This window comes from Lissotriton vulgaris, chromosome 1_1, assembly GCF_964263255.1.
Source record: "Lissotriton vulgaris chromosome 1_1, aLisVul1.2, whole genome shotgun sequence".
Taxonomy (NCBI): domain Eukaryota; kingdom Metazoa; phylum Chordata; class Amphibia; order Caudata; family Salamandridae; genus Lissotriton; species Lissotriton vulgaris.
This window is the reverse complement of record NC_141685.1, coordinates 985,723,207-985,744,081: the sequence shown is the minus strand read 5'-3', so window position 1 is coordinate 985,744,081 and position 20,875 is coordinate 985,723,207. Positions and strand designations below refer to the sequence as shown.

General features: G+C 47.0%; 1 protein-coding gene across 2 annotated transcripts in view; it reads left to right on the top strand.

The window, feature by feature from the left end:
- MCOLN1 (mucolipin TRP cation channel 1) overlaps positions 1-20,875 on the top strand; it is a 209,339-nt gene that overhangs the window by 71,590 nt on the left and 116,874 nt on the right. For both annotated transcript variants that reach the window (XM_086960614.1, XM_086960622.1), the window contains exon 3: positions 11,707-11,874. In XM_086960614.1, coding sequence (XP_086816740.1) covers positions 11,707-11,874 — 168 coding nt within the window. The remainder of the gene's footprint in view (positions 1-11,706; positions 11,875-20,875) is intronic.

Below are 20,875 nucleotides of genomic sequence, written 5' to 3'. Positions count from 1 at the left end.
CACCCTTCTTGATGATGTCTGTACCTTTTTTCTGTGACGTTGGTCGCGGATGGGGAGCTCACTCCCAAACTTTTTTCTTCATTATTAATGGGCTTTTTGCATAAAATGCCTCCTTTGTGCCAGAAAACATGTTCCCACCTAAACCCGCAGGGTTTAAGACTTGTAGAAACTGTTACAAACAGATGTTTGTGACAGATCTCCTGGAGGTATGTCTTTAGTGTTTAGCTTTGTCGTACGGCTCCACGCATCACCACATCCACCGCATCCACCACCACCGCATCCACCACCACATCCACCACCACATCCACCATCACCACCACATCCACCATCACATCCACCACCACCACATCCACCATCACCTCCACCATGACATCCACCACATCCACCACCACCGCATCCACCACCACCACCACACCCACCACCACCACCACACCCATTACCACTACATCCACCACCCATCCAACACTACCACCACCACCGCATCCACCGCATCCACCACCACATCCACCACCACATCCACCGCATCCACCACCACATCCACCGCATCCACCACCACATCCACCGCATCCACCACCACATCCACCACCACATCCACCACCACCTCCACATCCACCATGACATCCACCACCACATCCACCACCATCACATCCACCACCGCCACATACACCAGCACCACCACATCCACCACCACCGCATCCACCACCACCACCACATCCACCACCACTACATCCACCACCCCATCCACCACCACCACCACCTCATCCACCACCACCACCGCATCCACCAGCACTACATCCACCACCCCATCCACCACCACCACCACCACCACCTCATCCACCACCACCGCCACATCCACCAGCACCACCACATCCACCACCACTTCCACCACCACCGCATCCACCACCACCACATCCACCACCACCTCATCCACCACCACCACCAAATCCACCACCACCTCATCCACCACCACCACCACATCCACCATCACCAGCACATCCACCATCACCAGCACATCCATCACCACCACCACATCCACCATGACATCCACCACCACATCCACCGCCACATCACCACCACATCCAACACCACCACATCCAACACCACCACATCCAACACCACCACATCCAACACCACCGCATCCATCAACACCACCGCATCCATCACCACCACTGCATCCACCACCACCACCACTCCCACCACCACTCCCACCACCACCCCATCCACCACCCCATCCACCACCCCATCCACCACCCCATCCACCACCCCATCCACCACCCCATCCACCACCACAACCACCACCCCATCCACCACCACATCCACATCCACCACCACATCCACCATCACCTCCACATCCACCATGACATCCACCGCCACATCCACCACCACATCCACCACCACATCCACCACCACATCCACCACCACATCCACCACCACATCCACCACCACATCCACCACCACATCCACCACCACATCCACCACCACCACATCCACCACCACCACATCCACCACCACCACATCCACCACCACCACATCCACCACCACCACATCCACCACCACCACATCCACCACCACCACCACATCCACCACCACCACATCCACCACCACCACATCCACCACCACCACATCCACCACCACCACATCCACCACCACCACATCCACCACCACCACATCCACCACCACCACATCCACCACCACCACATCCACCACCACCACATCCACCACCACCACATCCACCACCACCACATCCACCACCACCACATCCACCACCACCACATCCACCACCACCACATCCACCACCACCACATCCACCACCACCACATCCACCACCACCACATCCACCACCACCACATCCACCACCACCACATCCACCACCACCACATCCACCACCACCACATCCACCACCACCACATCCACCACCACCACATCCACCACCACCACATCCACCACCACCACATCCACCACCACCACTTCCACCACCACCACTTCCACCACCACTTCCACCACCACTTCCACCACCACTTCCACCACCACTTCCACCACCACTTCCACCACCACCTCATCCACCACCACATCCACCACCGCATCCACATCCACCACCACCACTTTCACCACATCCACCACCTCCACCACTTTCACCACATCCACCACCTCCACCACCACCACAACATCCACCCCCACATCCACCATCACCACCACCACCACATCCACCACCACATCCACCACCACCATATCCCCCAGATCCACCACCACCACATCTATATGTGTGTGGCTCTGTGTGTGTTTAGGTGCAAATGCAATGTTCTTGGATTTTCGTCACAATAAAATACACTGAACATAATCTTCACAAGTTATTTACAAACGTTTAAGCTATTGCCATTATAAATTACAATAACTTTTATTTAAGTATTTATTTACAAAATTAAAAGCCATTGTTATTTGTAATATCAATACATCTAAGTCACGTAAATACAACACACATTGCATTACAAATGCTATAGGTGTCACATTTGCAAAAGTTAAAACTATTGACATTGTAACTGACAAAGCTATTAATTTTGCTACTTTCAAAACCAACACATAAATAAAAAGTGTCATTTACAATACCAATAGCTCAAACTTTCCTAATGTGAGACCTATTGCATTTCCAATGCTTGTTCCTTCATGCTGCCTTTAGCACACAGCACATTATATCAAATGTTTAGAGTCTAGGAGAGTGTTTTGCTTCACACAAGAATAATTGTTTTTCTATATTAGCAGCCTTGCTTGGTAAGCTTTGTCTGAACAGTGAGTGCAGAGGCCTTCAAGGTCATTTCAACACAGTGGTTGTTGTTCGGACTGATCAGCGCACGTTCTAGACATAACATATATGCAGCTGTGGCCACCTCTGATTTTGACGTGTTTAATAATGCACTGCGTAGGCATGATCGAACACACTTGGAGAACATTTGCATGCTGAGAGCTGGAGCAGAATCTGATGTGATCCATTTCTGCTAATTACCAGAGGTATGGGGCCGCCCTTGTAATCCCAAGAGACCTTCTGTAGATCTAAAATAACCTACTAGCAAGGGAGGGTGAAATATAGGTATATTTTAAACCTGTTTCCATTTAGCATTATAACATGCATTCTCCCTTTGTATTTTATGGAATAGTAACTATGCTGATAATCTTGTTGCTTATAATGTCTGCTTGTATTAGCTAAGATACTGCGCATGAGAACACAGCATTAGAAATAAATATTTCAAACTTGCTTGTGTCTTCTTTTACTCCCTGTTTTGGACTGGTATGAGAGTATAACGAAAGAGTGTTCATGTGTTCCACATTGCCTGAGGTGGTCTAAGGTCCATGCTCTGGGTTGTCTAATCATTGGTGGTATGGAAGAGCCAATGAGATACTGATACTGATGCTAGTCTGGTAAGGGGATATTAGGTACTAAGGTGAGTTTTGGCACACCCTAATTCACTGAGGTTCCAAGTCTCTATGCACAGTTCTGTGTAGGAGCAGAATCCCTGCTACACCTGCACCACTGCATAATGTATCTGCACCCTCTTTTGCAGTTGGTACAAGTGCATTGTCTAGAATCCTGACTTTTCTACCATCTTATAAATGCAGATCTGGATAGTTGAACATCACTTCGGAATGCCTGAACCACCCATGTCATTAATGACTTGATTGAGTGCACTAAAATAAGAGTAATAAGTCCTCCTTTTGCAGCGTGAATCTTTCTGGATTCAATATGCTGTGCATTATTCCGCGGTCTTGTGGTTGGGTCCGGATTCGTAGTCTTTTCTTTGTTTTTTTCGTAGCCCAGGTGGGCGTCGACGTCCCACCTTTGGTGCATTTCCGGTGACGTTGGCACGCTTCCTGCGGAAGCTCCCACTCCTGGGCGCCATCTTCAGATTCTTTTTTCCACGGATGGGTCTGGATAGTTCCTGAAAGGGCTCCAGACATTTTTGGAGAAAGAAGAAGAAAAATACGCACTTTTGCAAGAAAAGAGATTGAGAAGACTACAGGAGACTACATCATCGAAGAGGACGACTAAGGGGAAGAAGAACTTCAAGAACTTAGACGTCCATTGGAGAATGCAAGCTCAGGGGTCCCCCTGAACGCATGAGATGGACAACACTCCTTTCAAATTCTGCCATAACTGCCACCACAAGTACGCGCAGAAGGACCAGCACCCGGTCTGCAACCTTTGCCTACCGGTCGACCACAAGAGCAAGGACTGCAACGCCTGCTCCGCCTTCACGCCGAAGACTCTTCGAGTGCGAAAGAGACAGAGGATAGCCAACGCCACCATGCAGGGCAAGAGACAGCCACCGTCCCTTCGAGACCTGGGGCTGTCATCAGATGAGGAGGACAACGCCGCAGTCGAACAAGACGGCTACACGGTCGTAGAGACCGATATTACGAAGACTCCAAAGAAGGTAGGAGACTCTACGGCCCCTAGGGCACCAAGAGACCCCGATTCTCGGAAAATTGAGGGCAAAACCTCGAAAGCGCCGACGCCGAAATCTTCGACGTCCACGGCTAGACCAAGGCACAGCGGATCCTCTGAGAAGGACTCCCAGGCGCCGAGAGCTGGAGAACAGCAAAAGACGTCAAAAATCGCCCCCGAGGAGGAGCGTACGACACCGAGGGAAAAGGACCCGAAGGGCCCTTCAGCGCCGCCGAAGGACCCGAGAACCAGTTCGGCACCGAAACCTTCGACGACGAAAGTCGGCTCGGCGCCGAAAAGAGCTGCCGATTCATTCGACGCAGACCACGCGGCCGAAATGGAAAAAAAGAAAAGATGTCTCGAGGCCTTGATGGAAAATATCCTGCAGCGGAAGAAAGATTTCGACGCCAGGATGAAAGAATACACAATCCCGACGAAACCTAGGCTACAGGTGGTCGAGGAAACGGAGGAGGAGGACTACGACATCGAAGGACAGTCGGTGGACGTCGAGACCTTCGACGACCAAGAAGAGGAGGAGGCCTCCTACTACGAGGAGGAAGGAGACGACGACCGCAGGACACTCCTCGGGTCTGCATCCTCTGAGACTCAGGATATAGATTGTCAGGACGTCGATATGGAGAGCCCAGAGGAAGCCGTCGACACGCACCCCTCGAGGCCCTCGCCGCCAGATGACATCGGGGTCTACAACACAGTCATCAGGAATGCAGCTGCAGTTTTCAAAGTAAAACTCGACGAAGAAAAGCAGAAAGAAGACTTCCTTCTCGAGACACTGCTCCCTACACAAACAAGGAGCCAGTTCCTGCCCATGCTCGACAGTGTCATGGCACAGGGGAAAGAGGCTTTCAAAGAACCAGCTACATGCAAAGCAGTCACTCCCAGGTCGGAGAAAAAGTATAAACATTCCTCCAAGGACCCACCCTACATTCGGGGATCGGTCTCAGCAGACTCCATCATCGCAGCCACGGTAAGAAAGAGGGCCAATATGCCTACCACGTCTGGACCACCTCCAGACAAAGAAAGCAAGAGGATGGACCTGGTGGGGAGAAGAATTGAACGGAATGCCGCAATGCACTGGCTCATAGCGAATTCCAGTGCTCTGCTCGACAGGGACCAATACCAGATGCTGGAAGAGCTGGGCGAGTTAGTAAAGAACATGCAACAGGAATCAAACAAAGAGCTGAAAACCTTGTCGAAGAGGGGAAGAATGTTGCCAATTCTTGCCTCAAGACTGCCCTGGACGGAGCAGACACCTCCAGCAGGCTCATGATGATAGGCATCACGGAGAGAAGACAATCCTGGCTCAGAATTTCGGGCTTCAAGCCAGAAGTGCAGCACAGCATCCTCAATACACCGTTCAATGGAGAAACGCTGTTCGGGGCCCCAGTTGACGAGAAACTCGGCCAACTGAAGAAGGATAACGAGACTGCAAGATCCATGGGGGCATTGCAATTCAGAGGTACTAAAAGGGGCACCCCGTCACGAAGACCTAACGGGAGGGGTGGAAACCAGCCAGGTACGTCACACCAGGCGTTCCAACAAGCCCACCAAGCAGACACCCAGACACAGCAGGGGCAGCAAAAACAGTCCTGGCAGTACCAACCAAGAGGCCAGTCCTTTCGCGGGAGAGGGAATGGACGTGGACATAATAAGAGGGCGGGACAGCAGCCTGCCTCGAAGTGACTTAATAAAACTCCATGTGCCCACCCGAGCAAAAACTCCCAGGGTGGAGCACAAACATATCGGACAGGAGTTACACAAACTAGACACCCCCGTACATGTAAGACCAGTGGGAGGAAGACTGAAACACTTCTTCAGGGAGTATAACATCAGACAAATGGATACTCAACATCATACAGTACGGGTACTGCATAGAGTTGGAGGAAAAGCCAACGGACAGGAAACCAAAAAGAAGGCCACTAGCAAGGAAAGACCTAGAGCTCCTTCGGGAGGAAGCAAAGGAGCTCCTGCAAAAACAAGCCATAGAGCCAGTACCTTACAGGGAAAGGAAAAAGGGCCTATACTCCACATACTTCCTGGTACCAAAGGTGGACGAAACTATGAGACCCATCCTGGACCTCAGATTCTTAAACAAGTTCGTAAGAACGCAAAGGTTCAAGATGACCTCCCTACAAGAGGTACTTCCTCAATTGCAAGGCGGGGACTTAATGGTCACCATAGACCTAAAAGATGCCTACCTGCACATCCCAATGAACAGGGGCCACAAACACCTCCTCAGATTCATCATCGGAGAAGACCACTACCAGTTCACAACCCTGGCTTTCGGGCTCAAATCGGCACCAAGGGTTTTCACAAAGTGCCTCGCAGCAGTCGCAGCACACCTACGAAGGGATGGGAAACACTTGTACCCTTACCTGGACGACTGGCTGATCAAAGCAAGCTCATACAAAACGTGCAAGCAGCACGCACAGAGCGTGACCAGCACACTGATGAACCTAGGATTCTTCATCCACTGGGGAAAATCCTCCCTGGAACCAGAAAAAATAAAAATCTTCCTGGGAGCACAGATCGACACCTTACAGAGTAAGGTGTTCCCCAGTGCGAAGAAAACAATAGCGCTTGTGAGGGAGACGCAGCTCTACCAGAAGGGGCAAGCGCCGGGACACTCCTCGGAGTAGCTGAGCGCTATATAAGTTCGATTTTAACATAACATAACAAGCTCGGACAGTGAGGACAGCGGGCAAAATCATGGGCATGATGGCATCATGCATACACCTAGTGCGAAATGTACGGCTCCACATGAGACCTTTACAGGAATGGCTACAGGAGCAATAGTCACCAGCTACAGGTTGTTGGGAGGATCTAGTGGTTGTAACGCACCCAGTGCAGAAAGAGATTGGATGGTGGAACATGGGGAACATAACAAGGGGGAAGCCACTGACTCAACCAACGCCAACAGTGACCATTACCACAGACTCGTCCCAGAGGGGATGGGACGCTCACATCGAGAAACTCAAAGTAAGAGGCCTGTGGATACCAGCAGATGCGGTCCGACACATCAATTACCTGGAGTTTGAGACAGTTTTCCTAGCCATAAAGACCTTCCAAACAAAACTGTACAACCAGAGAGTGTTGATCCAGACCGACAACACAACAGCAATGTTTTACATCAACAAGCAGGGGGGTGGGGGACACATTCAGCCCCGCTTTCGAAACTAGCGCAGGAGATATGGAGATGGGCCATCCCACTCAAGATAGACCTGCTAGCCATACATCTACCAGGAAAGGACAATGTAGAAGCAGACTGGCTCAGCAGACAGACATCTGCATCCCACGAGTGGGAACTCAATGCAAACGAGACGAGAAGGCTCTTCGACAGGTGGGGACACCGTCGGTAGACCTATTTGCAACACGCCTGAATGCAAAATGACAAAACTTCGCATTCCAGACAGCCCGGGGAGGGCTCCCTGGGGAATGCCCTATGGATAGACTGGTCCAGGACATTTGCTTACGCTTTTTCCCCGATACCGCTGATACTCGAGGTACTCAGCAAGTGCAGAGCGAGCAACATGACCCTGATACTGGTGGCACCACAGTGGGCCAGGCAGACATGGTACTCGCAGATCATGGAGATGACACAGAGTGCACCCCACAGATTCGGCAGAAGAAAGGACCTTCTCTCCATGCAAAACGGAGAGGTGCTGCACCCGGAGCCAGAGAGCCTGAGCCTCGTAGCGTGGCTCCTGAGGACATAGAGTTTGCGCATTTAAAACTGCCGGAAAGCACCCTAAGGGTACTTCGGGAGGCACGAAGACCCAGCACACAGAAGTGCTACGTAGCGAAATGGAAGAGATTTACACTGTGTGCAGGAGGAAAAAGCTACTCAATAAGATGAAAAAGGACTCAACAGTGCTAAAGTACCTCACGCACCTGCTCAACAGAAATCTGAGCTCATCCTCACTGAGGGTTCACTTGGCAGCGATAGTCGCGTACACGAGAGGAGAAACGTGCAAGAGTTTCTTCACATCACAGGTCGTTAAAAGATTCCTGGAGGGAGCAAAGAGGATCGGACCGCCAAAGAGGGTGCCACCACCTGCATGGAACCTTAACCTAGTCCTAACGGACTTCATGAAGGAACCTTTCGAACCGATTCACAAGGCCTCCCTAGAAATGCTGACCATGAAAACCGCTTTCCTGGTAGCAATCACTTCACTGCGCAGAGTGTGCGAACTGCAGGCACTAACACTACAGGAACCCTACATACAGATACACATCGATAGGGTGGTGATGAGAACGGACCCACACTTCATGCCTAAGGTGGTGTCAAGGTTCCACTTGAATCAAACTATACAGATACCAAGTTTCTTCCAAAAACCGGCAACAAGAGCTGAAAGGGCACTGCACACTCTGGACGCCAGAAGGGCAGTCATGCACTACATTTAGAGAACAAAGGAACACAGGAAAACAAAGCAGTTCTTTGTGTCCTTCGCTAACAGTTTCATGGGGAAACCAGTAACTAAAGGAACAATTGCATGATGGATCGCCCAAACAATACAGTTCTGCCACAAGCAGGCAGGGTAGGAACTAACAGATGGGACACGTGCCCACTCTACCAGGAAAAAAGGAGCTACTATAGCTTTCCTAGCTAACACACCAATTCAGGACATATGCCTGGCGGCAACATTGGCTTCAGTGCACACGTTCACGAAGCACTACTGTGTGGATATACAGATGAACAAGGAAGCACAAGTCGGACAAAGGGTGCTTCAACACCTATTCAATAACCAACGCTCATCTTCCACCCAGCTGCCACAAACATGAGAAACCGCTACAAAGTCTATGCACAGCATAGTGAATCCAGAAAGATTCACGCTGATAAACGAATAGTTTCTTACCTGTCGGTGTAGTTTTGCAGCTTGATGATCTTTCTGGATTCACTAGCGAACCCACCCACCAAGGTGGTTGAAACAAAGACAATACTTGGAAAAGAAGCCTTAAAGGTTAAAGCGGTGAAAAAACTTTAGTTGAACATTGCCATAACTTTGGTAACAAGACGAACACGAGAAAAAAGAATCCGAAGATGGCGCCCAGGAGTGGGAGCTTCCGCAGGAAGTGTGCCGACGTCACCGGAAATGCACCAAAGGTGGGACGTCGACGCCCACCTGGGCTACAAAAAAAACAAAAACAAAGAAAAGACTACGAATCCGGACCCAACCACAAGACTGCGGAATAATGCACAGCATAGTGAATCCAGAAAGATCAACCTGCAAAACTACACCGACAGGTAAGAAACTATTTGTTTTCCTCTGCCACACTTGCTGGTCGTGACACCCACCCCCCCCCCCCCCCCCATATAAAAAGTAAAGAAACTGGGGACGATTATTTGAATGTGTGCGTAATGCCCTCCCAAAGGTAGTTGGGGTCCCCACCTGTTCAAACCGAGAGCATCTGACAACCGCACAAATAACTCACAAAGGCCTCTCCTAGACGGGTGCAAAATAACCTCCATACTTTTGCTCCAAAAACCCCAGAAGTTACCAAAAGTGCTTATCAACATATTAAGGAAGAAAAGTTCAGTAAAAATTATGTAAAATAATTCCTATGGAGCACAGGGTTAACATGGCAGCTCAGTCTTCCAATAACCAGTCTTTTTGGTGCATGCTGAAACCAGGAGCCTTGGATAAGGATGGCCATCAAAATAAAGGTAGAGTTCAGCAAGTGAGCTCCAGATGTGCATGCAAAAAGGCGAAGCCATGTGCTTTGAAATGTTGCATATCATGGCTAAAAGTGCAACCCTCTTATGGTAATGATACGTTAATTGAAAATTGTAGCGCGCAATTTCACCAGACGTTTTCTTGGCGCTATTGGTTAATTATCCAGAGGGAACACGCACCACTGTGATTAGCACTATTGATAAGCTTGTCTAAAGAGCCAAGTGTTTAGGTTCTTCCTGAATGATCCAAGATAGTTTTCAAAGCGTACAGTCAGTGGTTAAGACAGTGGAGGCTACCAAATATGGAGGGGGGCAGGTGAACCCCCAAAAATTATTAGACTTACTTTCCAACGCAATGTCCTCCTCTGGTCTTCAGGTAGGCGCCAACCCAGCATAAAACTCCTAACTCCTCTAACCACGCCTGGCTCTGCTCGCACCAGCGTGAGAGCACCGCCAGGATTGGAGGGCGCGGACGCACTCAGCGCTTCGAAGCACACTGGAGGCCTGCCCTGTCTCTAACCCAGCAGTATAAGACAGCTAGGTTAGGGAAGTTTAAAATGCACATGTCTGGCTGGCTGCTGCAAGACAGCCGGCCAAATAGACATGCACATTTTAAAGAGAAGAGCTCCTTGCTGCTGGCACTTGGCACAGCAGCACTGGCCCCGCTACTCAGTTCAGGACAGGTCAGTTGATGGAAAAAAAGAAAACAGTTATAAACTTTATTACCATTTGATTTTTCACCTCTGGCCTGGGGCTTTCTTAGTGGGGTGATGCTCCTCTCAAACGGAGGAGCTGCCCCTGGATAAGGAGTTCCATTTAGATGGTGCTTGTACCAAAAAAACTGAGCTGCCATGCTTTCCTTCCTGAATCTTCGGATGGTCAGTAGGTTGAGTCACGAAAAGGGTCAGTAGGTTGAGTCACGAAAAGCGAACTTCGCCAGTTGGCGAGTATTTGTTGATCCTGCAACAGAGAGGTGACATGGCAGCTTCTGTGTAATCTGAAAATCAGTCTAGCAGCTGGATTGTGAACCATCTGGAGTCTATAGAGTAGGTTCTTTGGTAGGCTGATGTATATTGAGTTTGCGGAGTCCAGCCTAGATACAAGGGCAATTACTACTGAAGTTAGGACACCCTGCTTGAGCAACATAGATATCTGTAATGACTCCTTAGCTTTTGGTTTGTTTCTTAGAGGGTATGGGCCACGCCCTACTACCTACTCTTCAGAAAACCTCTGAAAACTCCTATATTACGCTGGCTGTCCTGCAGGCTAGCTTTGTGCTAAATACTTTGTTTCTTGTGATGGACCATATTTCCTAAATTCTGTTCTTTTTGCACTTTAGAAAGCTTGCAGTATCACAGTGGTGTTTAGCAAAATAAAGAACATAAATACTCTGTGCTATACGTTTGAGTGGCCTCCTGTGTGCCTCCTTGTTTGATTCAGCTTGATGTCTCTCCACATGCTTTACTTATGCTTGTCCTAATTGTGGTTCCATTGATCTTTAACTGATGTTTTCTTCATCTGACACACACCTTGTGTATCAGTTAATATTAGTCTATCCTTCTCTTCAACCCTCTTGCAGCTTATTCTCTTTGGACTCAGCAACCAGATGGTGGTGACGTTCAAAGAAGAGAACACTATTTCTTTCCGGCACTTGTTTCTGAAGGATTACACGGACGGCTCAGATGACACGTACGCCATTTACACCCGGAGTGACTTCTATGATTACATAAAGTATACTGTGGATCAAGTAAGTAGAAGAGGCAGAGCTGCAGCAGTGGTCTTTGGATGGTTATGGGAAATTACAGAATTGACCATCCAACTATCTGCTGTGGTGTTGAAGCTCTATTTTCTATGGGATTTAGTTATGGCTTTGGGTAGGTGAAGTACACTATTCGCCTTCATGGCATTGGTGTAGGACCTGGGAATGTTTTTCATTGCACCAACACAAAAACTGTAGGATTTTCTCTGTTCTTTCTTTTTGTCTTACACTTCAGCCACTGTAAATGTAAAATGTTCATGTGTTTAATATCTTCTTAATGGTGTGTCCTTACTGGCTTACTGGGCATCACTTGATCAGTCTAAATCACGTTTGGATGAAAGATTTCATCTATCAGTTTTGATGTTAGTGGATGTGACATCTGTGAGAAAAACATGAAAGGCCCATGGGTTGGTCCATGGATTTTATACGTTAAGAGCAGCTGTTCTGCTCCTATATCCATCATGTAGGTGAAATCATATTTTGAGTATCCTGCTTTGCTTTGTGTTTGCAAATATTCTTGTTTGCCATACTTTCCCACTGCTGCTACCCTAGATCCTCGTGCATGTATCTCTGCTTAACTATGTATGTTCTTATGTGAGCCATGTGCCCATGACACCCCCAACCCCTCCCCAAGTGACTTGCGTTTTCCAGTGGCTTACTTTTCTTGTTCCCTGTGGCACAATTGCCCCAGTAGCACTCTTAAAGCATGCTTCCTATCACTTAAGAGGAACTTGTGAGTGCCTTCCGCTGGATAAAAACAATTGTAGTGTTTAGTCTTTAGTAAAGTGGTCTTTCCACCTGTTGGAAATGACGATCTTTTACCTATTTTTATCCCTATATGTTATGCTGGCTTTAGACCTCTGTGCACTTTACCTTGTTAACCAGTGCCTGTGCTCCCTTTTAAACATGGGTTATTTGGCGTACTCCAAATTGGTATATTTAACTTGCCCTTAAGTCCCTAGTATGTGGTACAAAATGAATCCAGGGCCTGGAAGTGAAATGCGACTAGCTGACTGGAGCACTTAATGTGCCACCCACTATAGTGTTTGTGTAAACATGGCTTCAGTTCTGCCATTGTACCCTGACTAACAGTGCACACATGCACTGCAACCTGTCAAACTGTTGCAAACCCATTTTCACAGGTAGAAACCTTTGTTTCTAATATTAATGTCACCCTATGTAGCCTTGTAGCCCACATGGCAGAGTGCTTAGAATTTAAAGCTAGGACATATTAAAATGTAATATTAACATGTCCTTGAAGTGACTTCACCCAAAAGTCATTTTCGCTGTAGGAAGGCTGTCTGGCCTATAGAGAAACTATGAGAGGCAATATTAAATTATAACACTATCTCGGGATTGGGACTAGCTAGTAAAATAATTACACAACTAATTATTAAAAATTAAATTAATGAATATTAAGAAAAATGTAACATTTAATAGGTTTGAACAAATGATGCCTCACAGGATCAAACAATAGGCTGACCTTAATGGGCGGAGATGACTCCTCTTCTGAGCTCCACAGAATATGAAGGGTGGGTTAAGAGCCTCCTTTTGACATCTCTGTGTCAAATTCTGCTCGACAGTTCTATTGAGCCGCATTTAACTCTTGGGACACTCATAAAAGCGAGAGAAGAGATGCCAAAACAATTCTTGTGGATACTCTGTCTGCCTGCTGAAGAACCCTGCGTTTACCCTACCAGACGTCTGTCGCTGGGTTTACATATAACACTTGGGGTACACTTGAAAGAGAAAGAACAGCATACCAATTTAGTTCTTATGTATCTACTGTCTGGTTTCCGGAGGATCATGCTTTTGTCCTGCCAGACTTCTGTCTTGTGTGTGTTGTGGGTAGAGTGACCGACTAACTTGATTTTAGTGCTAGATGCGGGAGGATACCAGGGTCACCATTGTACACTCCCCACCCCTTACCAGCAGAGCCCAAGTTTATTGTGGCTGAAGACTTTCGCCATCTTGGGTTTACCCTGACACATTGCTGGTTGGGCCTTTTGTAGTACACATAACAGGAACTACTGAAAAAGTAGGTAGATCAGGGCTTAGAAACCTTTAACCCAATGTTTATGTAGGGGACAGAAATCATCCTCACCCACTAGCTCTTGCCAGGCATACATGTTGTATCACCAGGCACCCACATCAGAACATGTTGTGGACATGCGGAAGTTCAGAAGAGGGCTGCACCTGCTGTCTCTGACATGCTCCCGCTTATACCCTGTATGTCTACAGGGAGACTACAAGATGCAAGTGGCCGTTTGCTTGAAGTACCCAGCTGACCAGTGGCAACTGGACCTGGCTTTACTGGACTGTGCTGCCGCTCTCTGTCTGAAACCCTATGAGACTCCAAGTCTCTGAGGTCCTGGGGGCTTTAAATGTGTACTTCTGGGATTGATTGGGACTTAAGAGTCTAAGGCAGAAGGTAAAACCCTTGACAAGCATTAACCTGGATGGTGTACCTGACCCGTGCTCCATCTCGGTCATTCACAAATTGCACCAAAATCCTGTTCTGCCAAAACCATTGACTACCATTGACGCTCTGTGCCGCTATTTCTAATTAAAACTTTTAAAATTAATTTCTCTGCTCCCCTTAATGGAATGCTGTCATTATCTTTATTACATTTTACTCTGTTATAATTCGGTTTGGGATTTTGATTGTTTTGCATTTTGACTTTACTACTGTTTCGTCATTGCATAAATAAGTGAATACCTTGCCCTAAGTTAAGCCTGTCTGCTCTGTTTCATAGCGGCTAGGGGTTTAAGCAAAACTAGCGCCAAAATTGCTGCTTTCCTGGGCGAACTCGATAACATCTTAAATGCTCCATCAGTTACTATAGGGGATTTTAACAAAGGCTTAGTCTTGTACAGACCTTTGGACATGGCAGATACTTCACCTGATAGTGTTTAACTTAGCTTTTATTTCCCGGGGCGTAAAACGGCACCTGCAGCCCCGCATTGCGGGGTGGTGGGGCTCTCAGCACAGCACTTCGACCAGAGAGCTATTGATAGAGTCCTGAGGGGGCCCCTCCACGTACCTTGTAGGGGAGGCCCTCAGTTTTCGTTACGCCACTGCTATTTCGTGATAGGTACTTCCAGTATTTCCTTAGGCTCTAGCACATGGGGCAGCACATCAAAATGTACACTCAAGAAACTGCTAGCCTATTTAGTTACAAAGAATCAATATTTAATAATTACTAACCCACCGTTACTTCAAAAAATCTTTTTATTTCATTAGCTTTGATTAGTCACGAAAAATCCATGACAGAACCATAAACAAACTTAATATGCACAATCAATATAATTACTTCCTCCAAAAGTACATTCAAAATACAATACTTCATCTTACAATTTCTTAACTCAAAAAAGAATGAATTGAAACAGAACAACAAACCCCAACCATTTTCACATTCGTACCCGGCACTCAATCACACATACCCCGAAAAGTAAAAATACTTTTTGAAGTAGCAGTGGGTTAGTAATGATTAAAGATTGATTCTTTGTGTATGAATAGGCTAGCGGGTTCTTGAGTGTATACTTTGACAAACTTAAAAAAACTTCTAGTGGGGGCCATTTGTTTAACCTACTCTGGGACAACGGATTCCAGTCATTAAATGGCAGATTTGCAAACGACCGGCCTGCCAAACCAACTTTTACTATAGGAAATAACTCAACTATAGATTATATGTTCTTACACAGTGCTCACTTTATCCGTGACTTGAGTTTTAAATTATATCCTGAACAGAGAATGATCATAATCCACAGCATTACACACCAAGCATCACCTTCGACCAATATTTAGCATGTCAATCCTTTCCTCCAACAAGAACATTCTAATTAAGAAACAGTTTTTTCATTGGAACCATGATATTAATTTTAAGCTCTCTTCAGTTGTCACTCAGCCCTTCCTAACTCACTACCTGGTTTCCATCGTGAATGCTGTTCAGTCCACACAACCCTGGATATATGACTGGGAACCACTCCTTCTGGCTGTCCTGAACTTTATTTCTTCAACCTTTCTAGGCAGTAATAATGCTTGATCAAACCTTCGCCCTAGGAATTCACGTGCCTGGCAAATCCCAAAAGCAAAATGGCATCACCATCAGTCTGGGAAGCTTGCGGAAAATATCTTTGCTGACCGTCGCCATAAGTGGATCACCTGACATCCTTCGGCTGGCAATACCGATTTTGGAAGACCAAATTTTAGATCTTCTAAACACCTCATTAGCCACTGGAATATTACCATCTATCTTCAAAGAGGCACGCGTCAGACCTCTGATAAAAAAGCCTGGAGCAGATCCAGCTAACCTGAAGAACTATAGGCCAATCTCCCAGCTGCCATTTCTGTCAAAGGTACTAGAACAGCATGTGCTAAAATCATTATCATCCCTCCTGGAATCTCACCATCTTCTCCAGGAGCGACAAGCTGGTTTTCGTGCCCACCATAGCACAGAACTAGTAATGCTGTCGGTACTAGATGAGCTGAGATGCATGGCTGACGGTAAAAAGCCAAGCGCCCTGATTTTGTTAGATCTTTCAGCGGCGTTTGATACCGTCAGCCATGCATTTCTACTGGACAGATTGGCTGGGTTTGGGATAGGAGAGCAAGCCCTCAAATGGCTAACAGCTTTTTTGACAGGAAGGACGCAGAAGATCCAGTTGGCAGACCAGGTCTCAGATGTGGGCATGTTAGCTTGTGGAGTCCCGCAGGGATCAGCACTTTCTCCGCTTTTATTTAACCTGTACCTACAACCATTGATAGAGTCCCTGGCAAACATGAATTGCAAAGTCTTTAACTATGCCGACGATACTCAGCTGTTGCTGAGGATCGATAACACACCATCGGCCCAATCCTTGGCCCAAGACATTCTACGATTTACAGTTAATTGGATGTCGTCCAATTTGCTGAAAATCAACCCAGATAAAACGGAAGTGCTCGTAGTTTCAACCTCTACTTCCCCCTGGAACGATTTGTTTTGGCCACAAGAACTAGGACCTACCCCAAAACCGTGCCCTAGTGTTAAGAGTCTTGGCATGAAAATTGACCAGGAACTCTCAATGGTCAATCAAGTATCCGCTGTAGTTGGCTCCTGCACCAACTTGATCAGACAACTACGTAAACTCGCCCCCTTGCTCTCGAGAAACATGCTGCGAACCATTGTTTCAGCCACCATAGTGTCTAGAATAGACTATGGCAACGCACTGTACCTCGGCCTTCCAAAAAACTCCATCAACCGTCTTCAGGTTATCCTGAATGATGCAGCACGCTTGATCTTTGGATTGCCGAGGAGGACTCATGCCTCCCCTCTGCTCTATAGGCTACATTGGTTGCCTATAGCGCAGAGAGTCGAATTTAAGAGTATGTGTATCTGCCACAAAGCAGTCCACGGACAGGCGCCAGCCTACATAAAAGAAAGGCTTAAAATATATGAACCCAAGCGCGCCCTGCGATCATCCGGATCATTTCTGTTATCATGTCCACGCTTCAAGTTAACAACAAAAGGAGGCAGATCTTTTTCAGTTCAGGCCCCTACCATCTGGAATAAGTTACCGGAGGCGCTTCGCAGAGAACCTAATCTTCTTTACTTTAGGAAGTCCCTGAAAACTTTACTCTTTAAAGACGCTTTTCCATCTCAATAGTCGGATACTAGATCAGACACCTTTACACCTTTATTCCATCTTTGTTGCTGTACATGGTCAGTAGCGCTTTGAGACCTGTCGGTGAGTTGGCGCGATACAAAACACAGTTACAAATTACAAATTACAATCAAACATGCACACCTTTATAAAACTAGAGTTAGAAATATCATAGCAATTCAGGTCGACAAGGCCTGAGCAAGCTAAAGGAGGCAATCAACTCAAATCATCCTAGTAAAACTTGGTCTTCGATCTGCCTTGGGACACAAGATTGCAAGGCAAACAATGTTTTCTTCATTACCAAAACACGAAGGGAAATCTATATTGGAGTGCTGTTTGCAAATAAACCAGGTACCTCAAGAGCCATTGAGCCTCAAGTGTAACACTGCGCTTTCCATTTCTCAAGTAGAAGTATACAGACTAATAAAAAGCAGCAGGTACTCATGTACAGGAGGCCCAAATGGGATTCCAGTTGCGCATCCTCATAACTAACATACCATTATGAATCCCGTTACTTCATGGTCTTTCTTATCATTGTGTGTCTGTGGGCATGATTCCAGTGTCGTGGAAGATGTGTATTGTGAATCTTATTCATAAAAAAGGACCTAAAAATGTACTGAGAAATGATCACCTTATTGTGCTTCTGGATGCCAATGGCAAGATCTCTGCAACAAAAACTTTTATTGAAACGTCTCACCTCTTCTTCTACTGTTGAATCAAACTGGATTTAGAAAAGGATTCCCCCCCCCTGATAATATTGTGACTTGAACCCTGTTAATTAACTATGCCATTGCCTCATTGCCATGAGGAAACCCCATTATGTTTGTGTTATTGATTACAGTAGTGTCTTCAACAAATTGGTTTGGTGTCCTTTCTTGGCCAAGCTCTTTGGATGGGGTATTGATCACTTGTTATATTTCATCTTGGCATTATACAGTGTCACTCGGCTGCAAATACAATTCTCTACCAGTGACTGTCTTTTCAAAGATGTCAACATTTTCTGGAGTCACACATGGGTGAGTTCTCGTTCCCATTTTTTTTCTCTTGATATTGCAGACCTCTACCTCTACATGGAAGGCCCAGAAGGCTTGCCTCCCAAACTCAGCAGGTGTTCCATACCTTATTGAGCTTATGCCAACGAATTTTCTCTTTAACTCCTGCCGGCCTGCAATACTAACTATCAAACTTGTCTTTTAACTCAGACAATGGGCTTATGGTTAACAAGTCCAAAACAAAAATCATGGCCTTTAGAACCAAAGTCAGAAACTTAAGACTGACACTGGGTGACAAACCAATTGACCAGGTCACTGGATATAACTATTTGGGTATCCCAATGGATGTCAAGTAATCTGGAAATCTAAATGCGGCAACGAAGAAAGACTGTTCGGCTGTTGTCACCAAATCGAATAAGTGCTCTGCTCAGCTATATGGAGGAAGAGCCATAATTCCTTCACTGAATGCCAAATTAATTAATTTTCTTCTTTATACATCTCCAGAACTGAAACGGAATTCCATAAGTAATTGGAATAAAATGTTTATCCATTTCATCTGAGCTTTCCTGAAACGAAGGTGTGCAACTCCACGTTGTTTAATTATATTGGAGGGAAGTCTAATGTCATTCACTCTACTGCAGGCTGGTGCTGTTTTGATTTATTTATTTGTCTGTACGAACGCCCCGTTCACCACTCTGAAAGGGTTCATCTTCTCTTAATTGAACCAAAAAGAAGTTGTCAATCGGAATTTAAATGTGAAAACTATCACCAACTTCATAACAGAACAAAACCTTTCTTCTCTGTTTGCTTTGTTCAATGAGCTCGCCGTCACGTAAGCAATGTAAAGAGACCATGACGTTTAACAATGGTTTCAGCAACCTGTGAGCCTCTATAAATCTACTTAGATGCGTACCTCCATGGTTTTCAGGCTTATTTAACTTCTACCTTGAAACCACATATCAACAAGCATTTGCAATGTAATAGGTCTCGCATTATGAAAGTTTGAGCTATTGGTCTTGTAAATGACCATTTTTTATTTATGTGTTGGTTTTGAAAATAGCTAAATTAATAGCTTTGTCATTTACAATGCCAATAGTTATAACTTTCGCAAATGTGACACCTATAGCATTTGTAATGCAACATGTTTTGTATTTACATGACTTAGATATATTGATAATACAAATAACAATGGCTTTTAATTTTTTTAAATAATTAATACTTAAATAAGTGATTGTAATTTATAATGGCAATTGCTTAAACTTTTGTAAATAACTTTTGTGAAGATTATGTTCAGTGTATTTTAAGAACAGAAGTGAAATATTAACATCTTTTTTGTGACATTTGTAATAAAGCTTGAAACATTGAGAGAACATATTTGAACCAGTTGTTGAATGGTTGCACAGATTGATGCTGTGATGGCGCGGAGTGATGTTGTGGTGGCGACGAGTGATGCTGTGGTAGCGCATAGTGATGTTGTGATGCCCCTAAGTGGTGGCCCTAAGTGATGCTGTGGTGGCCCTGAGTGATGCTGTGGTGGCCCTGAGTGATGCTGCGGTGGCCCTGAGTGATGCTGCGGTGGCCCTGAGTGATGCTGCGGTGGCCCTGAGTGATGCTGCGGTGGCCCTGAGTGATGCTGCGGTGGCCCTGAGTGATGCTGCGGTGGCCCTGAGTGATGCTGCGGTGGCCCTGAGTGATGCTGCGGTGGCCCTGAGTGATGCTGCGGTGGCCCTGAGTGATGCTGCGGTGGCCCTGAGTGATGCTGCGGTGGCCCTGAGTGATGCTGCGGTGGCCCTGAGTGATGCTGCGGTGGCCCTGAGTGATGCTGCGGAGGCCCTGAGTGATGCTGCGGAGGCCCTGAGTGATGCTGCGGAGGCCCTGAGTGATGCTGCGGAGGCCCCGAGTGATGCTGCGGAGGCCCCGAGTGATGCTGCGGAGGCCCCGAGTGATGCTGCGGAGGCCCCGAGTGATGCTGCGGAGGCCCCGAGTGATGCTGCGGAGGCCCCGAGTGATGCTGCGGAGGCCCCGAGTGATGCTGCGGAGGCCCCGAGTGATGCTGCGGAGGCCCCGAGTGATGCTGCGGTGGCGCCGAGTGATGCTGCAGTGGCGCCGAGTGATGCTGTGGTAGCGCATAGTGATGTTGTGATGCCCCTAAGTGGTGGCCCTAAGTGATGCTGTGGTGGCCCTGAGTGATGCTGTGGTGGCCTTGAGTGATGCTGTGGTGGCCTTGAGTGATGCTGCGGTGGCCCTGAGTGATGCTGCGGTGGCCCTGAGTGATGCTGCGGTGGCCCTGAGTGATGCTGCGGTGGCCCTGAGTGATGCTGCGGTGGCCCTGAGTGATGCTGCGGTGGCCCTGA